Source organism: Schistocerca gregaria, chromosome 3 (assembly GCF_023897955.1).
Source record: "Schistocerca gregaria isolate iqSchGreg1 chromosome 3, iqSchGreg1.2, whole genome shotgun sequence".
Taxonomy (NCBI): domain Eukaryota; kingdom Metazoa; phylum Arthropoda; class Insecta; order Orthoptera; family Acrididae; genus Schistocerca; species Schistocerca gregaria.
Window position 1 is genome coordinate 816293573 of NC_064922.1, and position 27187 is coordinate 816320759.

The window sequence follows — 27187 nt, forward strand, 5'->3', positions numbered from 1 at the left end:
CATTTTCGTTACCAAATGTGTTTCATTTTATTGAAATAAAATAACATCACTGTCTTCATGATACACATACACCATCTACTATTTAACAGCAGTTCATTACAAAAGATGCTGATTAAGATTTTTGCTCACATCACGAGATGCCATCAGCTTTCTAAGGTTTTATTTTTTCTCAAAGCTATTTCTTCATTGCACTATTCTTTCTTGTACTGTAGCTGCAAAAACAGATTGTCAACTTATGTCTTAACTTACTCTTGAGATCTCAAAATTTGTCAGGGAAAAGTGCTAAAACTTGCCATCTGAAAATCAGGGAATTTCATTTGGGGAAACTTGTGGCAACCCTGATTACAGTCACTGTGCATGCGCTGTAGACTGTTCTGTCACAACTGGTGACCTCAACTGTCTTCACTGTGCTGATCCTTGATCATGTTTCGCAACCTCATGTAGTGCAGTAAATGGGGATTGATTGATTGGGTCATGTGTCACCCAAACCTTTCTTGAAATAGTGTCAACAATGTTGTTGAGGATCTACCATGTTGTCTCACAATGCAGTATCTCCTTGGCATTGAGTCTTCCGTGGCAATTCAGTTGCTGCTGATCAGTATCAGCAACATCGGCATACAACAGACATTCACAGATAGTATGTTCTGTAGTGCCTTCTTCACTTCAGGCATATTCAAAGGTTTGTCTTCAGCCAAATCATTGCTAGTAGGTGGTGTAACGCCCATGACAAATCAAGAAGTGTCAGTCCTTTTAAGGGATTCAGGTACATCATCCTTAGTCTCTGTTTTATGTTTGGAAAAAAAAACACAGGTGCTCCTCATTTTTTTCAGCATCACTTCATCATTTCTGCCACAGGTGGAGGATATGATTGTAAGCTTGCCGCTTGCCTGAAACTGTATTCGTATTAAATTCAGCACTTCATGATCATGGTCTTTATTCAGACAGTAGGCCTTTATCACTGGTTTTTCTTTTATATTATCTGGAAATTGAGTGGACAAATTCCAGGTATTACCTGCAGTGCCTCAACTGACGTGGTATCATAAGCTCTCATCAACCAGAGAACTATTCCGCATTGCACTCTATTAACTACCCATGCTGATGGTATGAGTAGAAGTCGGTGCACACAAACACTCACACAGTGTCCGTAATGTACTATAATGTTGTCACTCTTCCAAGAAGATGCCTAGGTATCAGTGATAGTTTCTCTAGTGGTCTTGTTGCTTAAGGTCAGAATTGGGTCTAAGTTTCCTTTTAATAACATGTGCTTGGTGTTTCCAGGCACAACATATGCATCTACGTCTATACTTTGCAGGCCACCTTGCTATGTGTTGTGGAGTTAATTTGTGTACCATTGTCATTGCCCCCCCCCCCTCCCCCCTCCCCCCTTTCCTGTTTCAATCACGAATTGTTCACAGGGAGAACGATTGCCAGTAAGCCGCTATGTAAGCTAGAATTTCCGGAATTTTATCTTCATGGTCTTTTTGCAAGATGTACATAGGAGGAAGAAATATATTTGTTCACTCTTCTGGGAACACATGCTCTTGTGACTTTAACAATAAACACACCATGATGCAGAATGCCTCTTTCTTAGCGTCTGCCACTGGACTTTATTGATCATATCTGTGATACTTATGTACTTACTAAATGAACCCATAATGGAAAGCACTGCTCTTCTTTGGATCTTCTCTATTTCCTCTATCAATCATATCTGTTACGGATTCCATACTGACAAGCAGTAGTCAAGTATTTACTGTCCAAATAACTGTTTTGTAAGCTACTTCATATGTTGGTGGATTAAATTTTCTGGGGATTCTTTCATTGACTCTGTCTGGCATCTGCCTTGCTCGGGGTTAATTTTATATGATTGATCCATTTCAGATTGCTCCATACACAAACTGCTAGAAATTTTATGAAAGTAACTGCTTCTAGTTATTGTTCTGCAGTTTTGTAACCATACAATAAAGGATTCTTTTTGTCTTATCTACTCACAGTATGTTACATTTGTTTATTTTAATGGTCAAATAGATGTGGATGTAGATTGAAAGGGGATTTTTTCCAGCTGCATGCATCACAGAATTCAAAGCAAGTTCTGGATGGTACATGAGGATGAGAAAAGGATGGGGCATATGTTGCAGCATAGAACAGTGCTACCTCACGGGACTTCTCATGGTGTATGATGAAGAGATATATGCGTATCAGTGTCATACAACCAGTCTAAGAAAATGACCCAACTGTATGCTAGGCCATATGGGCTATATTGATCAGATGCCTGTTTATTTTGATGTACCTTCAAATGTTTTTGATGTGAGGGCCATAAAAAGTGTTCCTGTAGGAAGTCATGGCAGTGAAGAGGCTAGGATAACAACAATACTGAGTCATTAACAGATGTAAGGAAGCTTGACCCATTCATTGCAGGAAAACTGTACCAAAAGAGCAACTGCTTGCAGCACTTATCTTTAGATACCAAAAAAAGGGATGGATGATAAATGACCTGGAGCTAGATTGGTTAAAGGTTGTTCAGAACAGAGTACCAGGCTCTTTTATTAACAGAAGGAAAATGTTGGAGCTCCAGTTTTTTATGTTAAACCTCACCCAGAAAGTTAAGGATCTGATACCAAAAAACAACACAGACCTGGTAGCAATTCTTGGTAGCATGACCACACAGTTTCAAATAAGGGATGTTGTTGTGAACAGACCTTTTAAGGCTCACCTGTGACAGCTTTACAATGAGTGACTTTCTCAAGGAGACTATGTTGACAATTATAGACCTAATTCTATGCCATTGATGTTTGCTAAAGATATCGAGAAGGTTGTATATACAAGGTTACTGGAGCATTTAAATTCACATAATTTGCTGTCAAATGTACAGTTTGGTTTTAGAAGTGGTTTAACAACTGAAAATGATATATTCTCTTTTCTCTGTGAGGTTTTGGACGGATTAAATAAAAGGTTGTGAACATTAGGTGTTTTCTTTGATTTAATGCAGGCTTTTGACTGTGTTGGCCACAAAATATTACTGCAGAAATTGGACCATTACGGAGTAAGGGAAGTAGGTTACAATTGGTTCGCCTCTTACTTTAAGAACAGAAAGCAGAAGGTAATTCTCCGCAATATTGAGAGTGGTAGTGATGTTCAGTCCCAAAGAGGCACTGTTAAGTGGGACGTTCCCCAAGGGTCGGTGCTGGGGCCACTGCTGTTTCTTATTTATATAAATGATATGCCTTCTAGTATTACAGGCGAGTCAAAAATATTTCTGTTTGCTGATGACACCAGCTTGGTAGTGAAGGATCTTGTGTGTAATATTGAAACATTATCAAATAATTTAGTTCATGAAATAAGTTCGTGGCTTGTGGAAAATAATTTGGTACTAAATAACAGTAAGACTCAGTTTTTACAGTTTCTAACTCACAATTCAACAAGAAAAGAATGGGCATATTATAAGCGAGACGGAACAGTTCAAGTTCCTAAGTGTTCGGATAGGTAGTAAGCTGTTGTGGAAAGCCCATGCTCAGGATCTTGTTCAGAAACTAAATGCTGCCTTATTTACCATTAGAACAGTATCTGAAATAAGTGACAGTTCAACACGAAAAGTAGTCTACTTCGCATATTTTCATACTCTTATGTCATACGATATTATTTTTTGGGGTAATTCTTCTGATTCAAAAAGGGTATTTTTGGCTCAAAAATGGGTTGTTCGAGCTATATGTGGTGTAAGTTCGAGAACCTCTTGTTGACCCCTATTCAATAGTCTGGGAATTCTGGTATTGCCCTCGCAGTATATATTTTCTTTAATGTCGTTTGTTGTTAGCAATATTAGCTTATTCCGAAGAGTTAGCAGCTTTCACTCAGTTAATACTAGGCACAAATCAAATCTGCATGTGGAATACACTTCCTTAACTCTTATGCAGAAAGGAGTGCACTATTCTTCTGCATCCATTTTCAATAAGCTACCACAAGAACTCAAAAATCTTAGCAGTAGCCCAAACACTTTTAAGTCTAAACTGAAGAATTTCCTCATGTCTCACTCCTTCTATTCTGTCAAGGAGCTCCTGGAAGAGCTGAAAAATTAGGCAAATTCCAGTGTTACATTGTTGATTTTCTTTATTTAAACTTGCGAATTGTCGCCTGAATACGTTTCTTATATTTCATTTTATCTGTTTCTATTATGTTATAATTCCATGTATTGACTCGTTCCATGACCATGGAGACTTCTCCTTAATTTGGTCCCACAGAACAATAAATAAATAAATAAATAAATAGAATACGTCATCACTCCAGTGGGATAAGTTGAAGACACCCTCAGAATTCATGTCACACCAGAATCTAATCTAATCTAATCTAATCTAGAGAATGCTTACTGCCTGGTGCAGAGCCTCAAGCGACTCTGTAATGGAAGTATTCAATAAGTGCTACATACCCAATGAATGCTGTGCATGGCTCAGAGGATGACTCAGTATGAAAGGAATGCCAAGAAGTGGTAGTATGCTTATAATGAGATGGTGATACCAGGAGTGGCAGGAGCGATGATGATGATGATGATGATGATGATGATGACGGCGAGGACAATGATTAAAAAGAGTGGTGTCACTGACTTCCGGATTAAGTTTAAAATAGGTATAATGTTAGCTTTTCTCAACAGATATGTTATGTCAATAAAACAGTCTGTAATTTTGGTTAGTCAGAATGCATTAAAATTTGTCAATAACCCTCTTAGAAAAGGTAAATAGTATATATAAGAGAAAACATTTCTCCTAGCAGTTACCAGAATTTTTATATCTGCATAATGGCTCCAGAGCATAGTAACTCAATTTACAATGTATTAAAAGTTAGATGATGTAAATTATTACATCGAAACAAAAGAAAGATAAAAATATTCATCTCTCTATAAAACGTGCTAACATATGCAACTTGTCTCATTATTTTAGACTTGTACTTAAATTGCATTAGGGCATTGACTATTCCCAATGTAAAACAATAAATGCTCCCTGTAGCAGGCCCAACATATTCTGCCAGTATGTGGAAAAGCCTAAAATTGTAGCAAATGTCATCCTTCTTTATTGTTTCTTATTGAGTTCATACAGATTTCCATTAAAATTTGTGATTGTCACTGTATACTGCTATAGTTGATTGCAACTTTCATCATATATTTTTCAGGTAATTTTACCATATCATCTTTTATGATAACCATTAAATACGATACTCTATGACTACCTAAAAGCTAGTGGTCAACAATTACTATGCTATCTACCCAATATGCTTTATGCAAAATAAACTGCAGAGCTTTGATAAATTATTCTCTTGAAGGTTTTTTGATAAACATGGGACATTTCAGTCCCCTGAATCTTTAGATTAGGATTAATGGTCCAAACTTATCATATAACTCACTCTGCTGCTTGACATCTTTCAGCAAGTGAATCTTCAGTGTGTCATTGATCACAACATACGTATCTTCACATGTAGGAGACAGTAAAATCAGTAAGTGGTAAAAGTCTTCAGCCAAAAAAGTTTATTAACCCACTGACTTATATAACCGGATCATAGCCAGTGTAGGTCTCATGTCCATTATTAAGCTGCCAGCTGTGAGGCGAGCCAAACAGCTATATCTTCTTCTTAGTGTTTTTGTTTTTTTTTTTTCCCGTCAATAGATTGCATGACTTATTCCATTGGAAAGCTGATTTTAGGCAATGGTCATATAGTACATGTCGACAACTGGTAACGTTTCTCTGTCATTGTTCGTAAGGCTCACTGAAAGAGGCACAAATGCAGTAGGTACAATTAGATCAACAAGACAAAATATGCCAGACTAGTTCCAAATATCTAAACTAAAAAAGGGAGAGACTCCTGTGTTATTTTCACACAATCTCATGGCCCTGCAGTACATGGATAAAAAAGAAGTAAATATTCCATGCAGTATCCATATGGATATCAGTATGACAGCGACAGGAAAAGCTTACAGAAAAACCAAAACCCCAATCCAGAAGTCCCAACCAATTATACAACAACTGAATGAATGCGCTTGGCAAACAGGAGCGGCAGTTGCCATTGTTCCGTCTCATGAGAAGATATGCCAAAGGATATTAGAAAATTTTCTTTTACCTGATAGGCACTGGGATTTTAAATTCATATGTCCTACTAAACAAAGTGAAAGGAAAAAATCTTGTTTGTCTGTTTAGAATTCAGCTGGCTGAGGACATAACACAGCAGGTCACGCTACTAGACTACCCTAGACATGGACGCCCCCTATCTGAAAATTCCTCTGTTAGACTGCAAGTAGCACATTGGGCACATTTTGTTAGGTTTATACCCCCATCAAGAAAACACCCTTCAGAAACTGTGTACCGTGCAGAGCAAGGAAGAAGAAAAGTGACACATGGTACGAAATGAGAAATGTCTAGTGGCCTTGCACGGTCTGAATGTTTAGTGTATACCACACCAACAAAAACTTCCGGAACAGCTTTATCTTCACTCCTCATCACTTCAATAAATAGTAAGGTAAGATTTATAAATAAATCTTATCAAAAAAATTGTTAATTCTCAGAAAATTGTGTAAGACAAAGTGTGCTTATTTTTGTAAATTTAAGTGGTAAATGTCGGGTCAACTAAGGGAGAAAATATTTATTAGTCAGTGGGTTAAATGTCCATTTGTCGAGATACTCTGTAGAGTATTCAGCCAAAAAAGTATGTTGTCCTCTTTGCAGAACGACAAGAAAGCATTGTATAGTTCCCAGCAGAAAATTTTCTCATTAGTAAACCAAAAAAATTTTGTTTACGTATCGAAATCAAATCTTCCTTCAGAGAGAGTAGTGCTACTTCAGAAGACGAGGCATCTGAACAAATACGTTTAAACATTGTAATGGTCTAGCATAGCAAAACATACAGATAGCTAATTTAAAATAAATAAAAAGTAATGCTTTCTAAGTGTAAAAGTTGATGAAATGCAAATACAAGAAGTTTTGTTTGATATGGTACTAACAGTGATGAAGAGAAGTTGGTGCAGTGAATAAAAGTTGTCAGTAAAGCATATACAAAGGGTTAATAAAAATAGAACAAGGTAAATGGCCTGGCTGTCAAAGACAGTGGTCATATGTGTGCGAGTTGGAATTGCTTGAATTGTGTGTGTGTGTGTGTGTGTGTGTGTGTTGTCTGAATCAGAATAATGCTTTTTGGCTGAAAGCGTATTTGTTTAGCGGTCTTTTTTTTTTTTTTTTCCCCTGTCTGCCACTCAACATTTCCACCGTATGGTGAGTATCAATCTAACCTTTTTTACAATATTATCATTGTTCCATCCTGGATTTTGCAAAGTAAATAAAACGGTCTGTGGCAGTTGTGATTGATGAATACAATACTCACTAACTAGGAAGACAGCTACATCCACCTGGTTGATTAAACTGTTAATTGTGATTAAAATATACAAATGGAATGTGTGGTTGGATTTGTCAAATTTTGTTTTGATTAATCTGAGGTCAATGCAACAGAATAGAACTATCTGCATCTCCGTCTGAGATTTAACAACAGTTTTGCAGCCATAGCAAGGCATGTTGTGCTCTACGGGGTTAAAATACTTTCTCCTGCTGCTGCACAAATGTGAAAAACATGGAAAAACTCTAATTTCATGCACTGATAACATTCAGCCTCCATTTTCTTTACTTTGGTGTTCCTTTGAACTGTTAGGACTATTACTGTTGACATAACCATTAGAAAGCACACAAGTTTATAACAAATGTGGAAGAGAGAACCTGGTAGCTGTTAGATATTTAATAATACGGTGCTCTGGGGAAACAGACCACTATGTTAGTAATCAATCACTGTGGAAGATCCACAAGTGAGTGTCCCTGAAAAATCTTCAGTTAGTATTTATATACTGTTATTTTAAGTGTCTGTTGTTTTTGTAACTAATGTCTATCATTGTCTAATCATGTTTATCATGTCTTCCTTCCAGTTAATTGCAGTGCATCACATTAAGCATTTCATTTGCTTGTGTGCACCAAATAAATCTTCCATGTGCTTTCTTCTTACTTTGCCATTTGAAATTTTTCATTTGAATTACTGATTGATCAGACCAAGGATGGGCAACCATCAGGGCTGTGGGCTGCACCCGGCCTGTGATTTGTTTTAATGCAGCCTGGGGAAGAAATTCAATGTGAAAATGAAACGAATATGCTCTCAGATTGTGTTTTGAGGCATAATTTGTTGGCGTGGTGTGATGGGAAATGGGAGCCACTTGAATTGGTGTGTTACTCCATAAACATTGTCATGAATAGTACAGTTTTGGCTTAAAGTGCTAGAAGTGGTGCTGTCATGTTGTGTCACATGAGGCAGCCCACATGCTTAAATACATGAATCACACCCGTCGCTTACTAAAGGTTGCCCATGCCTGGATCAGACCATATATATTAGACAAGGAACAAAAGTCCAAAAGAAATTTCTAAAGTAATTTACTTCTGTTGCAGTCGAAAAAAGTTGGGGTCCAAAAGAATTGTATTAATGACCAATTCAGATGATCCTCACAATGGTTCACTAACCAAACAACATAATGCAAGAATCACAGCAAAAAATTTACGTAAAGACAGAGTTGACCTGTCTTTAGTATATTTCAGTGATACCTTTGATCCTTCCAGATTTTATGAGGTATGTTCTTCAATTTACTTCTTTTGAGCTATTCTGTGCTGTGGCATAATATTAAATATTTATGTTTCTGTTAACATTTTTTCAGTACCGTAGAACATAAGTAATTTTTATTATTGAAATTTTTGTAAGGATTCCACCTATTCGATTAGAATGGACAGGGACTGCGATTGCTGTGTTCGGATGAGGGCTGACTTGGCATCCCTTCGCTCACAGCTGCAAACGGCGCTGACTTCGGTCGCGCAGCTTGAGGCTGTTGCCAATGGGCACCACTGTGGGGAGCCGGACTCGGGTATCACGGGGATGTCAACCTCGTCCCGTCTGTCCCCAGATCGGTCTGCCGCTGTGGTTGCCCCGGTTGCTGCCCGCAGTGGGGCTGAGCCCTCGCCTGTGGTTGATTGGGAGGTCGTTCCAAGGCGTGGCAGGCAGCGAAAGGCGTCCCCGGAGGCTGATCAGAAAGCCTCCCCGGCGCGTCTGACAAACAGGTTTCAGGCACTGTCTCTGGCTGAGCCAGATGCAGCTGCCTGCCCTGTTTCAGAGGATCATTCTCAGCCTTCAAGGTCCGGGCAATCGCAGAGGGTGGGATTACTGGTAGTTGGGAGCTCCAATGTTAGGCGCGTAATGGGGCCCCTTAGGGATACGGCGGCTAAGGAGGGGAAGAAATCCAGTGTGCACTCCGTGTGCATTCCGGGAGGAGTCATTCCTGATGTGGAAAGGGTCCTTCCGGATGCCATGAAGAGTACAGGGTGCAGCCAGCTGCAGGTGGTGGCACATGTCGGCACTAATGACGTGTGTCGCTTTGGATCTGAGGAAATTCTCTCTGGATTCCAGCGGCTATCTGATTTGGTGAAGGCTGCCGGTCTTGCTTACGAGATGAAGGCAGAGCTCACCATCTGCAGCATCGTTGACAGAACCGACTGCGGACCTTTGGTGCAGAGCCGGGTGGAGGGTCTGAATCAGAGGCTCAGACGGTTTTGCGACCGTATTGGCTGCAGATTCCTTGACTTGCGCCATAGGGTGGTGGGGTTTCGGGTTCCGCTGAATAGGTCAGGAGTTCACTACACTCAGCTGGCGGCTACACGGGTAGCGGAGGCTGTGTGGCGTGGACTGGGCGGTTTTTTAGGTTAGAAGGCCTCGGGAAAGTGCGGGATGGGCTGCAATGTCAAAGGGTGCTTGGCAATTACAGGACGTGCTTGGATCAATGAACAGTCGGAATTATAGTTGTAAATTGTTGTAGTTGCGCTGGAAAAGTCCCTGAGCTTCAAGCGCTAATAGAAAGCACAGAAGCTGATATCGTTATAGGTACAGAAAGCTGGCTAAAGCCTGAAATAAGTTCTGCAGAAATTTTTACGAAGTCTCAGACGGTGTTCAGGAAAGAATTGGTGGTGGAGTGTTTGTGTCTGTCAGTAGTGGTTTATCTTGTAGTGAAGTCGAAGTAGATACTCCGTGCGAATTGGTGTGGGTGGAGGTTATACTTAACAGCCAAATTAAGTTAATAATTGGCTCCTTCTACCGACCCCCAGACTCCGATGATACAGTTGCGGAACAGTTCAGAGAAAGTTTGAGTCTCGTAACAAATAAATACCCCACTCATACGGTTATAGTTGGTGGGGACTTCAACCTACCCTCGGTATGTTGGCAAAAATACTTGTTCAAAACCGGTGGTAGGCAGAAAACGTCTTCCGAGATTGTCCTAAATGCATTCCCCGAAAATTATTTCGAGCAGTTAGTCCACGAACCCACGCGAATTGTAAATGGTTGCGAAAACACACTTGACCTCTTGGCCACAAACAATCCAGAGCTGATAGAGAGCATCATGACTGATACAGGGATTAGTGATCACAAGGTCATTGTAGCTAGGCTCAATACCATTTCTTCCAAACCCATCAGAAACAAACGCAAAATAATTTTATTTAAAAAAGCGGAAAAGTGCCACTAGAAGCCTTCCTAAAAGACAATTTCCATTCCTTCCGAACTGACTATGCGAATGTAGACGAGATGTGGCTCAAATTCAAAGATATAGTAGCAGCAGCAATTGAGAGATTCATACCTCATAAATTGGTAAGAGATGGAACGGATCCCCCGTGGTACACAAAAAAGGTCCGAACGCTGTTGCAGAGGCAACGGAAAAAGCATGCGAAGTTCAGAAGAACGCGAAATCCCGAAGATGGGCTAAAATTTACAGACGCTCGAAATTTGGCACGTACTTCGATGCGAGATGCCTTTAATAGGTTCCACAACGAAACATTGTCTCGAAATTTGGTAGAAAATCCGAAGAAATTCTGGTCGTATGTAAAATACACAAGCGGCAAGACGCAGTCAATACCTTCGCTGCGCAGTGCCGATGGTACTGTTATCGACGACTGTGCCGCTAAAGCGGAGTTATTGAACGCAGTTTTCCGAAATTCCTTCACCAAGGAAGACGAATGGAATATTCCAGAATTTGAAACACGAACATCTGCTAGCATGAGTTTCTTAGAAGTAGATACCTTAGGGGTTGCGAAGCCACTCAAATCGCTTAATACGGGCAAGTCTTCAGGTCCAGATTGTATACCGATTAGGTTCCTTTCAGATTACGCTGATACTATAGCTCCCTACTTAGCACTCATATACAACCGCTCGCTCACCGATAGATCTGTACCTACAGATTGGAAAATTGCGCAGGTCGCACCAGTGTTTAAGAAGGGTAGTAGGAGTAATCCATTTAACTACAGACCTATATCATTGACGTCGGTTTGCAGTAGGGTTTTGGAGCATATACTGTATTCAAACATTATGAACCACCTCGAAGGGAATGATCTATTGACACGTAATCAGCATGGCTTCAGAAAACATCGCTCTTGTGCAACGCAGCTAGCTCTTTATTCGCACGAAGTAATGGCCGCTATCGACAGGGGATCTCAAGTTGATTCCGTATTTCTAGATTTCCGGAAAGCTTTTGACACCGTTCCTCACAAGTGACTTCTAATCAAGCTGCGGAGCTATGGGGTATCGTCTCAGTTGTGCGACTGGATTCGTGATTTCCTGTCAGGAAGGTCGCAGTTCGTAGTAATAGACGGCAAATCATCGAGTAAAACTGAAGTGATATCAGGTGTTCCCTAGGGAAGCGTCCTGGGACCTCTACTGTTCCTGATCTATATAAATGACCTGGGTGACAATCTGAGCAGTTCTCTTAGACTGTTCGCAGATGATGCTGTAATTTACCGTCTAGTAAGGTCATCCGAAGACCAGTATCAGCTGCAAAGCGATTTAGAAAAGATTGCTGTATGGTGTGTCAGTTGGCAGTTGACGCTAAATAACGAAAAGTGTGAGATGATCCACATGAGTTCCAAAAGAAATCCGTTGGTATTCGATTACTCGATAAATAGTACAATTCTCAAGGCTGTCAATTCAACTAAGTACCTGGGTGTTAAAATTACGAACAACTTCAGTTGGAAGGACCACATAGATAATATTGTCGGGAAGGCGAGCCAAAGGTTGCGTTTCATTGGCAGGACACTTATCAGATGCAACAAGTCCACTAAAGAGACAGCTTACACTACACTTGTTCGTCCTCTGTTAGAATATTGCTGCGCGGTGTGGGATCCTTACCAGGTGGGATTGACGGAGGACATCGAAAGGGTGCAAAAAAGGGCAGCTCGATTTGTATCATCGCGTTATAGGGGAGAGAGTGTGGCAGATATGGTAAGCGAGTTGGGATGGAAGTCATTACAGCATAGACGTTTTTCGGCGCGGCGAGACCTTCTTACGAAATTTCAGTCACCAACTTTCTCTTCCGAATGCGAAAATATTTTGTTGAGCCGAACCTACATAGGTAGGAATGATCATCAAAATAAAATAAGAGAAATCAGAGCTCGAACAGAAAGGTTTAGGTGTTCGTTTTTCCCGCTCGCTGTTCGGGAGTGGAATAGTAGAGAGATAGTATGATTGTGGTTCGATGAACCCTCTGCCAAGCACTTAAATGTGAATTGCAGAGTAGTCATGTAGATGTAGATGTATTTCATCCGTCCCCTTTCAGCTGATGTGACAACAACGACCGGAAGAGGCCAAATCATCAGCAGCAAAACTGCCTAACCCATCAAATCACATCACAAAATCAACTGACATGGGAGTCTGAGGCTCTCAGAGTAGTGACCAAAAACCATCTCTTTTTTACGTTGCGAGCCGCCACCTAGAGGAGACGCTAAATGGCTTACTTTCTTTATCTTTGAATTTCCCCTTCTCCTTCTAAATGGGTCTCGGTGTACTGGGGTTATCTACTCTTGTGCCCCTGTCAAGCCTCACCGTATAATCCCCTTGAGCAAATAAACTGATATGGTGCTTTTTTAATTTATTTTTTTTAAACCTGCGTACCATATATTACTGGGTTGGTGCATAAGTTTGCAGCTTTTTTTCATAAGTTTAATAAACACAGCAGGTACTTATACCAGACTTTAGTCATCAATAATATATTCTCCTTCACTATTTCCAACAGTCTGCCAATGGTGGGATGACCTTTCAATTCTGCAAACGTGGAAAAAATGTGGTTTTGAGGTGAAGAACTTGTCGAGCCATGTTCAGCTTGCATTTTCTTCCAGAAAGGAGGTTGTTTGATAGAGAGCAGAGAAGGTGAAAATCTGAGGGTACAAGATCAGATGAATAAGAGGGGTGCAGAATGGTTTCCAAACCCAACTCTATAATGTAATTTTTTTCGGTCTAACAGAACATGGGCAGGTGTTATCGTGGAATAGCATCACTTTATGCAGTCTTCCAGGTCGTTTTTCTTGAATTGTGTTTGCAAGTGTCACAGTTTCTGACAGTAAATGTCAGCAGTGGTGCTTACACCTCAGGGAAGCAATTTGTAGCCCATCACACCGTTACTGTTCCACCAGATGTATAACATTACATTTTGTGTGCATAGGTCTTAGTGCGGGGAGTTGCTGCTTTTTGTCGATTCAGCCATTCCTGTCTTTCCTTATGTTGGCTTAAAGATACCATTTCTCGTCCCCAGTAATGACACAAGATAGGTTTTGTGATTTTGGGCTACAGCATGTGGTACCCATACACCCGATTTTTGAACCTTGTCCACTGCATGCAAATGTCACACTCTGGTGGAACAATCACAGTTCAGTGCATTTGCCAGTTCTTGAGTAAAGTTCCATGGAGCATTGTGAATTAGTACGTTTAACCGATCTCCATCAAACACTGAAGGCCTTCCTGGATGTGGAGGATCAGTAATGTCAAAATGATCCTCCTTAAAACAAGAAAACCATTTTCTTGTTGTGCTGTGTCCAATGGCATTACCTGTATACATGGTGCAAATGTTTCTTGCTGCCTCTACTGCTGTCACCATTCTATTGAATTCCAACAGAAAAATATGTCAGAAATGATCCAATTTCTTCACTGGACTCTATTTTCTAGCATCCACTACTCCATTCACTATCTCCAAATGACAAAATGACAATATATAAACTCAAATAGCAGCAGTGAACTACCAATAAAAGTAACAATCATTAAATAAAGCCATAGCAACTTGAATACCAATGTACGAAACAAAAATGCTGTTTTCTTATGCACCAACTTTACTTTCTGATCCAGACTACACCTTTGAGAGGGTGTACAAACTGGTGCCAGAAAAATAAAATTTGTTTACTGGATTACACAGCAGATAAAACATGGTTTACATGTGCCAAAAAAATAAATTAATTAAAAAAATATAAAAATTTAAAAAATGGCCATGTGAGGTATCAGGTGTGTTTTACAATGAGATTTCACTCTTAAAAGTGCTCACTTGTACCCTGCCAGACCAAATAAACTTAAACAGAACTCCCCCCAGGGGGGCTCATGGTTGTTTTGTGAGTTCGTGCATGGCACACATGGGGCCCTGAGCCACTCCCACTCCCACTCCCACTCCACGTCTGCACTTTGGTTTGCTCTGATATCATTAGTGACTGGATCCCCCTACGTACCACCTTGGAAGGAATAGCGGTTTGAGTGCAAATGACTCTGGCAATCACCATTTGCAATGTCTGTCTACCTTAATCCAGAAACTCCCACCCCTGTTTCTGCTTCTTGGGAACTTCAATGCCCACCATCCACTTTGGGGGAGTGTCACTTCAACACCTAGGGGAAGCCTACTTGACCAACCTATCACAGACCTCGATTTGTGCCTACTCGATGATGGTTCCCCTACCTACTTCAGTGCCGCTCATGGCACCTTCTCTGCCATTGATCTCATGAGCTCCACCCGTGTCCTCGTGGCTTGCCTACATTGGTCATCCCGTGATGACCTTTGTGACAGTGACCATATTCCAGTGATTTTATCATTCCCCTGCTGCCGTCAAGTGGACGGGCGACCACATTGGGATTCCGCAGGGCCAGTTGGCCTTTATATATGTCTGATGTCTACGTTGACACACCCCTCTCGAATTCCGTTGATGTAGTCATGAAAGGCATCTCTGCCACTTTTCTTCATGCTGCTGGCACTGCTGTCCCCCTATCCACAGGTCCCTTTCATCGCTGGAGGGCCCTGTGAGTGGCTAGAACCTCTTCTGTGAACACACTGCATGATCCTGGCAATAAATGTTGCTTGAAGCCAGTAGGATACGTGAAAGCCAATAGTCATAGAGCCATCAGTGTAAAAGATGGTGGCACCCTGGAACTCTGCAAGGATGGCACATACAAGACACTAGTAAACCATAGGAACAACAGAGACCTAGACCCTGAAATAGATTGGTCCTAATCCGTGGTCTAGGCACCGTGGTGGACCAAATATGTAACAGTTGCTGTCCAGGACTGTTGACGGATGCTGCAGCAATTTAAGTGACACCCTTCACTGACCAACCTCGTCACTTTTAAGCGTCTCAGTGTAAGGCTTGTTATCTTGTTAAATGGAGTAAAAAGGAATCCTAGGAGCACTACATTTCCTCCTTGTGGATGTATGCCTCTTCATCGCAGATTTGATAAAAGCTCGGTAGCCTTTTGGCCTGCCCAGCAACAGTCAACTTTCCAGGGTCTGAACCTCCAAGGTGCTCTGTGCACTGATCCATTGGTTCTCGCAGAACACCTCGCGACACACTTTAAGATGTCGTCGTCGTCGTCGTCCTCTTCCTACCTTACTACCTTTCTCTGGCCGAAATGCAGAGTTGAACAGACCCCACCTGTTTCATCCTGCACCACGTTGAGCCCTATAATGCACCTTTCACTGAATGGGAATTGGTGCAGGCTCTTAACTCTTCACTTGACACAGCCTCAGGGCTGGATTCCATCCACAGCTAGATGATCCAACATTTGGACATTCCCCAGAGGCAACAGCTCTTCAGGGTCTTCAACCACATTTGGCTCATGAGTGCTTTTCCATCACAATGGTGAGAGTACTGTTATCTCTGACCTTAAGCCCAGGAAAAACCCAATGTCTCTTGATGGCTACCACCCAATTAGCATAACTTATGTAACTTGTAAACTGCTTGAAAGGATGGTCAACTTCTGATTATGTCGGGTACTCGAATCTTGGGGCCTTTTCTCTCTAAACGAGTGTGGCTTCCGGGCAGGGCAATCTCCAACTGGCCATTTACTCTGATTGGAATCAGCCATCTGACAGGCTTTTACTCACTGCCAGCATTGTGACGTGGCTTGGCACCACCACATTTTAGTTACCCTCCATGTCAGGGGCTTCCGTCCTTTTCCGATTTTTAGCTGTGAGTTTTTATCTTGCCGGCTCTTCCTGGTTCAAGTTGGCACTTCATTCAGTGCCCCCCAGATTCAGGAAAATTGTATCCCACAGTGTTCTGTGCCAAGTGTCACACTGTTCCACGTTGCCATCAATGGGCCTGCAACCTCTGTGTTGGGCCTCTGGTTACTCCGGTGTTGTACATTGATCATTTTTCCATGTGGTGCAGCTACCACTCAGCAGTAGCATCTACTGAGCACCAGCTCCAAGGTGCCATCCTACGGGCCTCTGCATGGGCCACCGCCCATGGCTTCCAGTTTTCTCCCTCCAAACGTGGCTTATGCATTTTTGTCATCAACCCACATTACACCCTGATCCAGAACTTTATTTAGGCAATGAGCCCCTCAATTTTGTAGCACAGTCCCATTTCTTGGGCCTTATTTTTGATAACAAGCTGACATGGTTGCCCCACATTTACCACCTAAAGACTACATGTGTGCAGAAGCTTAATACTCTCTGCCTCTTGGCCCACACATCTTGGGGTGGAGACCATTCCAATCTTCTCCATCTTTACTGTGCTCTGGTCTTGTCCAAACTAGATTATTGTAGTCAGGTTTATGGCTCAACAGCTCCTTCCAATTTGAAACTCCTTCACCCTGTTGATCATTGTAGGGTGTGTGGGGTTATAGGTGCCTTTCACACTAGTCCTGTTGGTAGTCCCCATACAGAAGTGGGGATTCCCCCTCTACACATGCGACGGAGCCAACTCCTTGCTTTGTACGTGAGTTGGCATTCGCCAATTCCGTGACCATCCTGTGTACCCTGTGCTCTTTGCCAATGAGGGATGTCTCCCTCATAACACCTGCCCAGGGGTGGGATTGCCGGTTGGCATGCATCTCACTACCCCCTGTCAGGATCTCGATCTCCACTCCCTGGACTGCACTCCCGTGTCTTTCCTCCAATACCCACCCGGATGGTGCCTAGACCGCGGATTAGGATCAATCTATTTCAGGGTCCTAAGGTCTCTGTTGTTCCTAGGCTTCAAGCAACATTTCTTGCCAGGATCATGCAGTGTGTTCACAGCAGAGGTTCTAGCCACTCACAGGGCCCTCCTTTTTGTTTCTCAGGCCTCCCTCCAGCGTGTTTTCATTTGTTCAGACTCCATGAGCCATTGCAGGTTATTGATTGATGCTACTCTCATCACCCTTTGGTCTCTGCTATCCATAACTTCTCTCTTTGTCCTTGAGTGTGCCTCCTGTTCAGTCGTCTTTCTCTGGATCCCAAGTCATGTGGGAAGCAGATACTCCCGTTTCCTTTCATGATTCCAGCTGCTGATATGGAGATTTATGTCAAATCTCTCTTTGCCCAACAGTGGAATGCCAACTGGAGCACTACTGCTCATAGTAATAAACACCACACAGTCAAAGAGTCTATGGCAGTTTGGTGCTCTTTTTTGCACTCTTTTTTGCACTCTTCTTGGAAGGAATCTGCTGATTTATGTCGTTTATGCATTGGTCATACCTGGCTCACCCATTGTTTCCTCCTACATAACGATCCATGCCCAGAATGTGGTTGTGGAGCCAGATTGACGATATCTCACATATTGGTGGAATGTCTCCTCCTTTCAGCCCTTTGTGTTAAGTATAACCTTCCCAATTCCTTAAATTTAATATTAGAGGACGATCCATGGATGGTTGAACTGGTCGTCGGTTTCCTCCATGAAAGTGGTTTTTATTTCCAGATATAAAGTTCTCCTGTAGTTTTGGAGCAGGGACAGGATGGTTGTGGTTGGGACTTCTTTTACATCTACATCTACATCCGTGCTCCGCAAGCCACCTGACGGTGTGTGGCGGAGGGTACCCTGAGTACCTCTATCGGTTCTCCCTTCTATTCCAGTCTCGTATTGTACGTGGAAAGAAGGATTGTCGGTATGCTTCTGTGTGGGCTCTAATCTCCCTTTTACAGTCTTCTCGGTCTGTGACCCCTTGACTGCCCCCCCCCCCCCTTTTATCCAGTTTTTAGATTTGGTCTCACCTTTTATGCTTTTATTGTGTGTGTTTAATGTTCATTATTTTATAATTTGACTCCACTGGCTGGATCCGTCCACTTTTAGCAGACCCTCTTTCCTCTGTAACTCACTTTGGAATCATGGGACTGGTGACCTCGCTGTTTGGTCCCCTACCCCTCAATTAATCAATCAATCAAACAGAACTCAGTGTTACAACATTCTAAATACATATACAACAACAAAAATAATCAATTATTGATAATGTAACGTAAATGGATGGATAAAAAAAATCAACTCACCAAGCGGCGGCAACACACACACACACACTCACACACACACACACACACACACACACACACACACACACACACATACACACACACACACACACACACAAAAGGATTTAACTTCAACAAGCTTTCAGAGCCAGTGGCTCTTTCTTCTGGCAGAAGAGTTGAAGGGGAAGGAAGGGGTGAAGGAAAAGAATTGGAGACGTTTAGGAAAAGAGGTAGGAAAATCACCCAGAATCCCCGGGTCAGGAGAGACTTACAGGACGGGGCGAGAAGGACATTTCCTTCTCATCCAGTTCGGTATTGCACAGAAACCAGTACCCTCATAGGCAGGCAGTATTTGCTGCTTAGTGATTTGGCTTGTTGCTAAAGCTGTCACAGGTGCCGTATTGGTTTTAGCTGAGAAAAACTAGATTGCAGCCTCAGAAAGAAGTCCGAGAAAATTGTTGCATCATTTAGCACTTCCGACTGGTGTGTCAGTAGCCACAGCACACAGAGTTATGCAGAAAATCCAGCTGACACTGTTCAGCGCACCAATAATGCATCTTCTGACTAATTCAGATACTGTTGCCCAATATCAGTAATGCAACTTGCTATTGCAGTATGTTTGTGAGGGAGAGATTGGTCCTGAATTGCTTTTTTTTCTGATGAACCTTGGCTTCAGTTATCAATTACATGAACTTTCAGAACAATTGACGTTGAAGTTGTGAAAATCCTCCTAGGTTACATCAAAGAGTCCCTGCATTACATGAAAACAGGAGAGTGGCGTGCAACCAATCTTTTGCACACAAACCATTTCTTCAGTATGTGAACAATGGACTGCAGCCTTTTTCTAAGAGAAGAAACAACTTGACATGAGGTTATTTCATGCAGTACATTGCCACTTTGTGCATGACAGTTTTTTCAAACAAAGAACAAACGGTTCTTTATCAGAAGAAGAGGATTTCAGGATCGATATCTGTAAAACCCACAGACAGCAATTGCAAGTTGCATTAATATTATTAAGCAACAGTATCTGAATTGATCAGTTAATGCACTGCTGTTGCTTTTTAAGGATTCTGTTCGAATTTGTGCACTGCTCTGTGAACAGCTGCTAATGATCAGCCTGAAGTGCTAAATGTTACAATTATTTCCTCAGGTGTCTTTCCAAAATCATCCCTAAATTTTCTAGTTTATTCTCTGTTAAAGACAGTATGCCATGTGCTGCAGTCTGAGCAATAGCCAAGGTATCATGCAGCAGTTGCAGCCTACCTATGGGGTTATTGGTTCCCATGCAACGTCAGAAACAGCTCTTGAACTATAAGTGAAATGCACTGCATAAGGATTCATTTGTCCTTTTGTTCATTCTGTAACATATGTTATCTCAACTACCATGGCTTTATTGTTCCTGGCTATACCAGTGCAGTACATTAGTGAGCTACAGCAATCAAATGATTGTTGTTGTACTCTTCAGTCCAGAGACTCCTCACTAGTGTGTCCTCTGTCAGTCTCATCATCTCTGTCTACTACTGCAGCCTGCATCCACGTGAACCTGCTTGTTGCAGTCAAACATTAGTCTCCTCCTACAATTTTTACTCCACACATTTCCCTCTATCACCAAATTAACTTTTGCGTGATGCCTGAGAATGTGTCCAATCAACCCACCTCACATTTATGTCAAGTTATATCATAAAGCTCTAGTTTTTCCAACCCAGTTCAATATCTCTTCATTAGGTACTCAGTGCGCTCATCTAATATTTAGAGTTCGCCCATATCACCACATTTCCAAAGCTTCTAATCTCTTGTTTCTAATGTGTTTCATCCTTTTTTTTACATCCCTGACAAATACTTTCAAAAATACTTCTTAACACTTAAATTTATATACAGTCTTAACACATTTCTCTTTTCCAGAACACTTTTCTTGCTGTTGCCAGCTTGTATCTTCTACAATCTTTACTTCAGCCATTGTCGGTCATTTTGTTGCCCAAGTAGCAAAACTCTTTTTACTACTTTTAGTGTTCAGTTTCCTAATCTAATTCTGTGAGCAGTGCACGATTCCATTTGGATACACTGCATCATTTGTGTTTTACTTTTGTTGATATTCATCCCATAATTTCTTTTCAAGATGCTATTCATTCTGTTCAACTGATCCTCCATCTGCCCCGATAGTTGAGTGGTCACCGTGATGGATTGCTGTCCTATGGGCCCGAGTTCGATTCTCGGCTGGGTCAGGGATTTTCTCCACTCAGGGACTGGGTGTTGTGTTGTCTTCATCATCATTTCATTTCATCCCCATCTGGCACGCAGGTCGCCCAATGTGGTGTCGAATGTAATAAGACCTGCACCATAAGGGGCCTCACGGCCAATGACGCAAAAACGCTCATTTCATTTCAACTGATCTTCCGAGCTTTCTGCCGTCCCTGACAGAACTGTACACAGTTACTGGCTAACCTCAAAGTTATATTTCTTCTACTATTAATTTTGATTACTTTTCCCAATCTTTCTGTGGAGTCCTTTTATATTTGTTCTATGTACAGACTAAATAATATGGGTCATAGGCTTCGATCTTGACTCGCTCACTTTCCTTTCATGTCTTTCAACTGCAGTAACTGCAATCTGTTTTCTGTACAAGTTACATATAGCCCCTGATAACCTCAAAATATCACAGAGTGTATTTCATTTAGAATCATCAAAAGTATTTTGTTCTGAATCTACAAATGCTAAAAATGTAGTCCTCATTCCCTTCCTTTCCCTTCCGTTTATCTCCTAAGGTAAGTTATAGGATTAGTATTGTCTCACATGTTTCTGTATTTAACTGGAACCCAAACTCATCTCTGCTCGTATTGACTTAAACTAGTCAATCCATTTACTGTGCACTAAATAAAAGTCAATATCCTCATTCATCAGTTACGTCAGTATTGACTTAATTTCTATATATATACACTGGTCGGGGATCAGTTGACATGTCTAGGTCCTGAAGTATTGTCATCAGCAGAATGAACTAAAATGGTTTGATGCCTTTCTGTTGGTTCTGCGGAGTGGAGATGACGACATTACGGTCACTGAGACAGTGGTAATAACAGAAAGTTGCTGCAGAAGGGGTTGGTGTTGACTTGTTTTCTTTACCAAACCAATTACAGAAGCAGTTGGGTCAGATAGTGTTGTGAGCAAGTAGTGTAATGCAACAACATGACTTACCTGAAGCTATGGCTTGGAGAGCCATAGGACAGTCAGAAGTTGGACAGACACAGAGGGAGGTGGCTGCAGCTATTGGAGTGTCCCAAAGTGTAATTTCCAGGACCTGGATGCGATTTCAGACAACAGGAACCATTAATAAAGGCAATGCTGAGGTCGTCCACAGATAACATCAGCAAGAGATGACCATTATCTCTTGTGAACAGCCCATTGAGGTTGGAGGCTGAATGCAACTCAGCTGCAACGCACCCTCCAGGCAGCAACAAGACGTGCAATATCAACACAAACAGTCTGAAATCGCCTTCAGGAATGTGGCCTCTATGCATGGGGCCTATGGTGTATGTACTATTAAAAACATGACACCGTTTAGCCCACAGAAACTGGACAGAGGAAAATCGGGATTGGAATCGTAATGAATGGTGCCGGGTGCTGTTCACAGGTGAGTCAAGATTTTGTGTTCAGTCGGACAGTAGTCGCTTCCTCATCTGGAGAGAACGTGGAACTCGGAACAATCCTGCTTATGTGCAGGAATATCAAGATATCAGGGTGGTGGGTGAATGGTGTGGGCAGGAGTCAATATTGGTGGATATATGGACCTCTATGCCGTTCAGAATGGCGCTTTGACTGCTTAGAGGTATAGAGATGAGATCCTTTGGCCTTTTGTTGTGCCCTAAGCTGGTGCCATAGGTGATGGGTTCCTTCTATTGGATGATAATGGTCGTCCCCACAGAGCTGGTGGACAACATGCTTGAAGCTAAGGGAATTGAATGAATGGAGTGATCAGCTTGTTCACCAGACTTAAACCCAATTTAGCATGTCTGGAAGGCCCTTGGCAGATGCATTTCAGCCAGACCAGCATCTCCCACAATGGTTGCAGCAATGGGTATTGCACTCATGGAAGAATGGCCAAATATCTCTCAAGAGCCAATTGATAATCTCAGACTGTCCATGCCCCACAGGCGTGCAACTGTACTGGCCATTTGAGGTGATTACACACCACATTAGAGGGCAATGAGAATGACTTGTTTCACTATTTTGGTAGCCTCATGGTGCCATGTTCAATGTAAACGCCATGTAAACCTCAAGTAAAGAGTCGAGACAGCAAAATATCATGTGCTGTATCACACACAAATTACAATTGCAACGGATATCTGAATAAAATACGTTACCAGTCGCTTAATTGTTTTGAGCAGTGTATATTAATAGAAACAGCCAAATTGAGTCCAGTCTGTAACCAAATATAGACAACCGCATTATATGTAAACTGCAAATACAGCAAGTTAGTACTTTTAAGGATAGACAATACAAGTCATGCCAGGTTGTTCTGACACAACTTCACTCCACTACAAACAGTCAATGACAGTTAGTGTCCATAGCTAAGTGTTGTCAACTGTGTAGGCAATAAGAGTGCATATAATATCCAGTATGTTGAAAAATATGTAAATACTAGTTTGAAATAGTCTGTGCAGCATTTTAATGCTACAATGAGTGAGGTTGTTTTCTCACAGTGTCGCTCCTTTATGATCTGCGTTGGTAACTTGATTTGTCAAGTGTGCCGTGGAGTGGTGTGTAGTGGTCACACCTGTCACCTTTGATGACTTTCCATCCTCAAAGTAAGACTGGGATCCAGAAAAAAGGCAACATATGAGCTGACATGTGAAATACACTTGCAGCAGAGCAGAAGAAACAAAAAGTCGGGACACCATTTGAGTGAGAAAGAAAGACAACAAAGAGAATCAGCCTGAAATAAATAAGAGGGAAACTGGATTCCTGATTACAGGAAACCAAAGCACACATGCCAATATTTGCACAAGCTTTTAGGTCAGTGCCCCAACAAAAAAGAGAGATTGTTGCAGCATAATCAAATGAAGTCCAAATCCGAAAGCAGAGTCGTCAGTGAAGTACAAAACTTACCACTGAAAGCCCATTTATTACTGACACATACCAACATACAGAACAAAACTGATGTCTTGAGAGTGCTGCTGTTTATACAAACATCAAATATTCTATAATATGCAAACATTATAAATGTAAGAAATTGTGATGACCTTGCAGAAATGATAAATGCTATATAAGAAATAATTGCTAATTGCCAGGTTTGAACCGGTGATCAACAGCATGCCAGCCAGTGACATTAACTGCTACACCACATAGCATGGAACACAGCTCACAGCATTTCTCCCTTTCCTGTAGAAACAGTGGTATGAGCCTCTACAGCACCATGGATCTAAATCTTGTCTGTGTTACTTTCTATGTCAACACTGGCGGGTCTTCGTATTCTGATCATGATGCTACATTCTCTTCCCTATGATGAATATTGAAGGTAGCTTCCGTCATCGAAGTTTTGCGATTGTTAAGAGGGTCTTCCTTAGAACAGAAGCCCTCCTCATCACTCTATACCTCAGGACGTTAATGGGGCTACATATGACGGTTCTGTGCTTTTGTCTTCTTGATGAAAGGCTGTGCTTGATTTGTGATGGTACACATCAGTATGCCATAGTGGTACCTCTGATGAGAAAACAAGTGTTAAAGTAATCTTTGAACATGTCTAAATTTCAAAAAACTTACCCAGATAGCTACAGTACTGGAAACTATTTTTTTACAAATCAAGTACTAATGAAGGGTATAATCCTCAACTGTGCATATGATGCCCAACAAACGATGAAGGAAGCCCAAAGTAGTGCTTCAGTTACTTTTCCGGTAGTCACTATCCACATATGTGTAATAATTCATACTAAGCATGGTTGTAACTCAGTGGTCGTGTTTGGCAATGTAGTGCGCTCTATTTTTTTTTTCTAGGCATTCAGGATCCATATGCATTCAAGTCCTAGTGATGAGATGTTTCACATAGTCATACTGCAGATGGTCTGGTTGAAAAAGGGATGGTGTATCCAGGAAGTGTGTATCCATTGTCATTTCAGTCTTGCGTCCATGAAGCAGAAAGAACATTCTGAAGCCTTTAGTGCCTTGTTTTGCTGTGTTATTTGCATCACAAAAGGCAGTGTTGCACCACAATCTCTCAATCTGACATCAGTGTACCTCAAGAGCACCTCTTCCAATGTCTTATTAAAGCATCCTGGGAGGCCATTACTCTGTGGGTGTGTAGGTAGTTGTCATTCTGTGGCTGATGTCTCAAAATGAAATTAACTCTGAGTCTAGTGTTGATTGGAAAACTTTTCCATTATCAGATATCATCACATGGGGTGCTTCAAAATAATGTCTTCTATGAGGGACCTTTCAATTTTTTGAGCTGCAGCAGTTGGCACAGCTTTGGTGACACTGTAGTGGTTGAGGGTAGTCAGAGCAGACCATCCATTAATTCTCATTTGCCAACTTCAGGAACCTCCCAAAAGGTCGAGTCCAGTTCAGTGGAATGACGCTGCAGGCAGAATTGTACCAGATGCCCTGGAGGGAAAAGTGGCAAGTGCTCTCATCACTGGAATTCCTTACAGTGTCTCACATAGTGCCAGAATGGTTCGGTAGAGATCTGACCTGTCGTGAAACCCGGGTGACCAGATGTTGGAGCATCATTGAGGAGCCTCAGGCTAGCTGGCCATAGATGTGCTGGGATTACAAGCAACTATTCCCGTACCTTTAGGGTTGAGTTGTTGCTGCTCTTCATAGTTAGTGATCCAAAGTTTGACTTGACCATCTGCAATGCTTATGACTGTTGCTACTATGTACATTTCTTTTGTGAGCCTGTTTAGCTGTCTGCAGTCGACAAAAGCATCACAGTTTAACTGAGCATCTAAATTGACAAATGGGGGCTCACGCCGTTGATGATGGTGAGATAACAATGTCTTCATTGCCAAACAACCTCCCATAGAAAGTTTTGTCATGTATACTTATTGGAATAGCTTTTTCAATCTGGAGCTCTCATCTTCCGCAGCCTGTGACTGCTTATAGTACTTGCAAGAAGTTCTACCAGAAAACATTATGATGTCTACATTTTGTTAAAATGACAAATTCAAAGAGCCTTGTCATGTCATTGTTAGCTATTCTTGCAAGACATCTTCCTATTGACTAGACATATTTCCTATTTCTGACTACCAGCATAATCAATTTTTTATCACATAACATGGTGTTTTTAGCTGGCAAAGATAAGCATTTGATTTTACCAAAAAAGAAGCCCCCAATTTGACTGGCACCTAGACATTTTGCCTGTTAATGATAAGGTGTCTCTCCTCTGTAGATGGTCACCTCATTTAGTTTTCCTGAATTTGTAGCTAGGCAAGTGGCTGATATTTTGTTTACTGTTGTCCATGGAGGATTTTCATCTGTGGTGCTAACCTCCGTGGATGGCTGTGTTGCTTAGTTTTCCTAAAATCATCTGCTAGGTGAGTGGCTGGTACATCTTTATGGCAGTAGAGAATGGCAACAGCATGTTGTGGAGTGACCTCGTCCAGGACATAGTGATGGACTTCATTCTACAGGTTGTGAATATAATTTTTTGCAATTGACTAGTGTGAATAGAACTGTTTTAATGGTTGATGGCTGGTGGCATAGTGTTCATCAAACTCCCGTCTTCCAGTGGACTTATGACAGCATGTTAACCTCCTTCCTCCAAAAGCCAGTTCCTCACAACACTTGGCAGAGGTGTTGACTGGACACTGGATTATTGTTTAACATTTGTGGCATAAGTCCAAGTTATCCAAGTCAGTTCTTTCTGGTACATTCAACTGGTGGTAGAGATTGATGCTAAAGTTTGATACACCTCTTCTTCAGCATTCTGTGTAACATCTTGCAAGTAGCCAACGTTCATGGTTGCTACCTCTCGCTTACTTGGTTCGACAGTTCTGGGTACCTTAGCAAACCACATTTTTCTCTTACAACCTTTCATATGGGAGAGGCCAAGGTCATAGTGGTCTTCTGCAAGTACTACAAGGACCACATTCAGAAATCAGTCATACTATTTTTGTTTGACTTTTTTTCCATTCGATTTCCTTGATGCAAACATTATAAATGTAAGAAATTTTGAGAGCATTACAGAAATGGTACTAAATAACAAATACACTGCCTGCCAAAAAAAGTGAAGCACCCTGAAGTCACAGTCTGATGTCATTGTCACATGCACGCCATCAGTGGGTACATAAATGATTAAGAGTTGCAATTCTCTATGACTGGTAAGACATCCAGAGGACATTAGCATTGTTCATGTTTAGTGTTGTTACCAGGTCTGGTAATTTATATAAAGATGTGAACAGGATCAGATATTGATGATCACTGTAAAGGACATGGAGATGATGGGTATTCATGTTAGATAGCGTTATCAGCACAGAAAGGAGTCTCATTATGGGTCTTTATTTGGCCAGCTGGTCGAATCTTGCAGTGTCCGGTATTATGTAGCATTTGGATGTGACAGCACAGTATTGGACTGCATTGAAACATGAGGGCAGGTATACTTGTTGTCAAGGTTCTGTTCAACCACATCTTACCACCACC

The 27187-nt window shown here is 41.6% G+C and overlaps 1 protein-coding gene across 1 annotated transcript in view; it reads left to right on the plus strand.

The window, feature by feature from the left end:
* The window catches only part of LOC126354412 (ATP-dependent DNA helicase 2 subunit 1), a 146851-nt gene that overhangs the window by 47415 nt on the left and 72249 nt on the right, over nucleotides 1–27187 (plus strand). Inside the window, exon 4 of the mRNA XM_050004030.1 lies at nucleotides 8451–8628. Within this exon, the coding sequence (XP_049859987.1) occupies nucleotides 8451–8628 (178 nt within the window). The remainder of the gene's footprint in view (nucleotides 1–8450; nucleotides 8629–27187) is intronic.